Here is a 5955-nt window from a genome sequence, read left to right as displayed (position 1 = left end):
CCCCCCCCCCCCCCAAGTAATATAACGTTTCTAGACACCAGCTTTTCAAAATGCCTCTCTTTTACTGGCTCTATTTTAAGCAGAATCCCACTGTTTAGATTATGGGACAAAATTAAGATCCTCCTTTTTCTGAACTGTCAGATTTCCAAATGGCTTTGTAGTTAATGTTGACTTTGAAATAGCAGTAGAAGATTTCTTTCCATTTTTTTAGATTATGTGATATGTTAGATAAATGGTGTTCTTTATGCATTTTACTTTAGGAGAGGTTTTTTTTTTAAAGGTGGTTGTTTTTTTTTCTTACATTTTCTAGACTACAACAGCAGATCAACTTCTTGAATTCTTTAAGCAAGTTGGAGAAGTCAAGTTTGTGCGAATGGCTGGTGACGAGACGCAGCCAACACGGTTTGCTTTTGTGGAATTTGCAGATCAAAATTCTGTACCTCGAGCTCTTGCCTTTAATGGAGTTATGTTTGGAGACAGGCCACTGAAGTAAGAAACTGTACAGAAAATATCCTAATGAATGCTGAATGAGATATTTCTTACTCTCCTTGATTGATAAATTTATTTGTAATCCTGACCCTGTTGAGCAAGGGTGTGATGTGTAGAACATTCTGCAAGATTACTGCCTATGTTAGCCAATTCATTTATTCTATAGCTTGTTCTAAATTTTCAAGACTGAAAAAGTTCTTAGAAAAGGGTGTAGTGTCAAGCATGGGTGATCAAGATGTGGCCTCAGAGCCATGTCATCTAGGTTATGGGATTCTCCATGGGTCTAGAAATTTGTCACTATGGTGAGCGATGGCTGCATTAGTTGCTGCAGCTCTGGCACAGCTACCAGTTGTCTTGCTGCCAAATTTCTGGATCCATGCACAGCCCCAGAGACAATATTTAGAGCGTAGAGCTATATCATTTGGCTCATGGGTTTGGCCATAGGGCTATACATTTAGTTGTGGGAGGAGTGGCAGCTGCTGCAGCTCCAGAAACCAGAGCAATTAATACTACTGCTGCTAGATTCCAGCTCTGCAAGCCAGATGATGCAGCTCTGGATCTAGCACGTGGTGTGGTGTGGGACAAAATATGTTATTCGCTATTTAGTTTCTGAGGGTCAGATTTACGGCAGTGTTGACAACCCTTGGTATTTATGCTGTAATGGTTTATAGACATGGTGTTTATGTTGTAAATAGTTCTCATTGTACAGATTATACCTTTAATAAAAAATAGTTCCATTTCCTAGCAGTAGCATAGGCCCATCATTGAGTACCTGAGAGGCTGGGGGAGGAGAGGGCCACAGCAAAATGGGTGAGGGCCAGGTCTTGCCTGCCCTGGCTGCTGTTGCTCAGGATCAGCAGTGTCAACTCTTCTGTGACTGGGCTTTCTGTGCTGATCCTGATGCCCTGTTTGTTCACTTTACTCTTCTCCCATCCCCCTATATGTCCCATGGCTATGCCTTCCCTGGCAAAGGTTCCCTGGGAAATGAGGGCATTCTGTTTAACTTAGTCATCCTGTATCCCCTAGATATTCTGTTGTATGCAACGCTGCCTTGCCTGTCTCCTAAGATTGGGCAGGGGCAGCATGGAGCTTCCTCTGCTGTGACAAAGACTCCTCGTGGTGGGGATTGTGGTGCCCTTCATAGTTGGTGCTCCACTTGCTCTGCCCTAGTTATGCTACTGTTTCCTGGTGTCTTCTTTTATTAAAAAAATGTGTTTATGCTGAACACACCTGGGCAACATATAGTGAATTAATGTATTTGCTAATGATGAAAAGGTTTTAGACAAAAACAGATATTATATGTAAACGATTGATTATAAGGAAAAAGCTGAACACATTAATTTTATGTTTGAATGTATATTTATGTATATACTAGTTGTTCATGTCTACTTAAAATAATTGATATACTCACTTAAAAAAAGAAGTGAGTATCTAAATTAAAACTATACTAATTAAAACTATATTTTCCCCTTAATTTAGAATAAATCATTCCAATAATGCAATAGTGAAACCTCCTGAAATGACACCACAGGCTGCTGCCAAGGAGCTGGAAGAAGTGATGAAGAGAGTAAGGGAAGCCCAGTCTTTCATATCTGCAGCTATTGAGCCAGGTAAATGCATTATGCTTGCTGCTTAATAGGAAACAAGTATACCTGTCTCTGTGTGTTGACACACACACAAACATTTTCAGACAGAGGAAAAGGGTCCCCAAACATGAGCTGTGCGGCAAAATTTAAATTGTCTAAATTATTTCCTCATGCAACAAACTTGTGGAATCTAGTTTTCTTCTCAGTTTATTTTTACATTTTATTTTTAGAGGTTTGTTTTCCAATATGTTAAAAACTGTAAAGTCAAGACTATACCTAATAATGCTTAATGCTGGTGCCATTTATATTCACAGTACTTCACAAACATTAGATATTAAATTGCTTACTCCATGTTTGGTTTGATTGAGCTATTAGACACATTTTTTGAACTCATAATTATGGTAATTTCTCACTGAACTTTGAGAGAATTCGTTCTTGGTAACACACTGTACTGTTGGTTAATTATTTGCCTCTAGCTGTAGAGGTAGAGGAAAAGTTGTTTTAAAAGTCCCTAGGCATGGCTTCAATAATACTCATTACAGTCTGGTATGGTGCTTGTGGAAACCAGTGGGAAGTTTCCCATTGACTACACAGAGCTTTGGATCAGACGGATACCTACCTCTGCAGAATATTGCAAGGATTGGGTCATTAGTATTTGTGTAGTACTTTGAAAATAAAAAGTACTTCAAGTATTAAGTGTTTATTTTTAAGTTTTTGTGCACGTTTTCAAAATTATTACTCTCTAAATTTTGTCTATTCTTCTGAAGTTTAATTTTTTAATTAAAAAAGTAATTTTCATAATATACCAAGAAGAAAACATGTTGTAATCTTGTGCATTGTGGCAGCAACATAAATCCCATTCCTTATACAGCTAGCTATTTATAATTATCTGGTTTATGTGTACTGCTGCAGGATGGCTGCACTCAACGAGTATATGCAATGACTTTCTTGGATGTTTCTGAAGGATTTTTGCAAAGAAGAAAGATGTGCAGAGAGTAGGCCCCTTGCACTATATGTGGTACATTCCACTTGTGCCAGATTGTTAACTGGGATCTTTAAATGTTCTGAGCTTACACTGCAAAGTGGTTTTTTCCTCTCAGAGTCTGGAAAGAGCAGTGAAAGAAAAGGCGGTCGATCTCGTTCGCATTCTCGTTCAGAATCCAGGTCTAGTTCAAAATCGCGATCTAGAAGGAAAAGATCACACTCAAAACTCAGGTAAGCATGCTTTCCATTTTGCAGTAGGAGTTTATACTTAGTGGCAATGTATTTTTTGAGAATTTTCTGATTATGAACCAAGTATCACTGGGAAGGAGACTACTGAATTTGGAAATACGGTGCCAGGACCGAAATAATGAAGAACTTTGTCTTGAACAGAGACCAAATAAAAATGATAGAAAAGTTATTTTAGGACAGCGTTAAAAACTTGCAGGATGAAATTCAGGCTGCATATGGATGCTCATTTCTATCGGAAGAAATTACTTCCAATAGAAAGATAGCCTGGAAGCCTTGCCATCATGGTGAAATGTCCCTGCTTTGCCCCACCTTGGAACTCTGAAGTGAGAAGTAGGCAGGGAGAAGCTGTTACCTCCTCCTCTCCTCCTTTCCCAGTCTGTGCAATGGGGAGAGCAGCTGCCCCATGCCTTCTCCAGACCTGTGACCCTGTTTGCAGAAAGGCATGAGGGCCTTTCCCTCAGCTCCACTCCTCCTGGTCTGTGGTAAGATTTAAACCAGAGGAAATATATACAGACATTCAGTCTTCCGGGAGACACTCCCCTTGGTTGTTCCTGGGTCATCTTGCTCCTGGAACAGCCATTTTTGCTTCAGAAGAAAAAGCTTAACCATCTTCACTTTGAGTTTCTGCTGAGAGAACGACAATTCTCCCAGGAGAAACTGAACATCTGTATGTGGCCTCATTTAATTAGAATAAACTCAGAGATCCAGAGCTTATCTTTTAATACTATGCCTTACTTTAATTTTGGATTTTATTATACAATACAATTGACTGATGAAAATCTCAGTTGGATTTTTACTATTAATAGCCTGACCCATTGGGTAGTTTGATAGCTTTTTTCAGTATATTTCTAGCATCCCAGACCTACAAAGTTATTTAATAGATTCAATCTGATAACACGTGGTTTTTTTGTTAACTGTAGCATGCTGGATTGCTGCAGTTCTAGTTTTAAAAGCAAAGAGTAAATCAGCTTAGGCTAGCATTTCTCCTACTTATCTTCATACCAACCCTTCTAATGATTTCTTTTCTTTAACTTGTGAAGTTTTACATATCTATGTCCAAGGTACCTGGACATGGAAGAAAAATGATTGTGTGCTATTAAAATGTGACCTGTGATATTTTACCCCAAAATGAGACAAAGTGGAATTCTTTATATATGAAGCTTGGAACTGTTTCCTGAAATAAGAAATAACATTTTCTGAAATTAAAAAATTTCCCCTAGATGATTAAAGTCATACATTGATTATCTCCAGTAGCAAAACAGTGAGGGCATGCATCACTAAAGTACTTGTAAATTTGCATTTTAAAAAAGTTGAGTGTTGCGTCAGCAGCCTTTTTAATTTTCCTGCCTGTATTGTCCTGTGATGTGGCAACTAGTAGAACTCTTGTTGGGTGCCAGGGAGCTGATCCATATGTATTCACCATGTCGATATGCTACCAAGAAGAGGTTTACCTATGACAGTGGTTCTCAAGCTTTTTTTTGAGACTCGATACTCCTTGGAAAGTACCAATTCTTAGTTATCACTTTTTTTACTCTAGAAAAATAATAGAGAATTTTTCCTATCACAGATAACTCGGACCACAAGTATGAATTCCTATTTCAGTCTGGATTAATCTTGTGAATCACGTTTGCAAACTTAACAGTGCTAGCATTGTGTGGCACCCTTGAAAGGATCCCAAGGGACCCTGGTTGAGAATCACTGACAATGGAAACTTTTTTTAAAAAACAAGAACATTTGATGAATGTCTCTTCTTAGACAGGCAAGGTTCTTTGAGTAGATGTGATATCTTTTGTTAGACCAACTGAGTAGTTGGAAAAAAGTTCTTGGCAAGCTTTCAGGCACAGATATCCTTTTTCATGGTCTGAGTCTCCAAAGAATGAGAGAAGCTAAAAGTGTGGCAGGATGTCAATGAGCATGTAAATAGGTAGAAATTAGAAAGACAAAAGATAAAGCAGATAAGGGAGGGGAAAAAAAGCAAGGGAGGGGGGGAAAGCCAAAGGCAGACATTACAGTGATAGAATACAAGGTAGAAAAGAGGCTGTCTATGAAAAAGGAAATAGTAGGAAATCAGGGAACCAGGAATGAGAGAAGCCTGAGGTGTGATAGGATATCTGTGAAAATATAAATAGGTAGAAATTAGAAAAACAAAAGGTAACGCAGGGAAGGGAGGGAGAAGAAAGCAGGAGGGAAATCCAAAGGGAAACACTACAGTGGTATTAATAAAAGGTAAAAAAAAAGGAGGCTCTTAATGAAAAAAGGAAATAGCTGGAAATCAAGAAGACAAAGGGCAGACAAGTAGGGGAGGGGAGAAAAAGTGGGGGAAAAGAAGAATGTAAGAGGTCAGGTCAGGCAGGTTGTAATGTGTCATAAATCCAATGTCTGTATTGAGTCCTGATTTTTTTGTATCCAGTAGATTTATGAAGTGAAGTTCATAGGCTCATCTATGGAAGGTGTTTTGTAAATTCCCTTTGACGATTAGAACTGAGAGATTGGAGAGGGAGTGATTGTCTTGTGAGAAGTGTGCCCCCACAGGTAGTTGGGTATTGTTGTCTTTGATAGATTTTTGGTGTGTATTTTAGTGGGCAGTTGTTGCATTTAATTGGAGAAATGTAGTGATGAATCAGATCCTAAATATCTAATGGCTTGT

General features: G+C 38.6%; 1 protein-coding gene across 4 annotated transcripts in view; it reads left to right on the top strand.

The window, feature by feature from the left end:
- Window positions 1-5955, top strand: part of SREK1 (splicing regulatory glutamic acid and lysine rich protein 1) — a 60823-nt gene that overhangs the window by 32524 nt on the left and 22344 nt on the right. For all 4 annotated transcript variants that reach the window (XM_019517766.1, XM_019517768.1, XM_019517769.1 and 1 more), the window contains 3 exons: window positions 311-489; window positions 1969-2099; window positions 3176-3290. In XM_019517766.1, the coding sequence (XP_019373311.1) occupies window positions 311-489; window positions 1969-2099; window positions 3176-3290 (425 nt within the window). The remainder of the gene's footprint in view (window positions 1-310; window positions 490-1968; window positions 2100-3175; window positions 3291-5955) is intronic.

Source organism: Gavialis gangeticus, unplaced genomic scaffold (assembly GCF_001723915.1).
Source record: "Gavialis gangeticus isolate Ggan-Ray unplaced genomic scaffold, GavGan_comp1, whole genome shotgun sequence".
Lineage (NCBI taxonomy): Eukaryota > Metazoa > Chordata > Crocodylia > Gavialidae > Gavialis > Gavialis gangeticus.
This window is presented reverse-complemented; position numbering and strand designations above follow the sequence as displayed.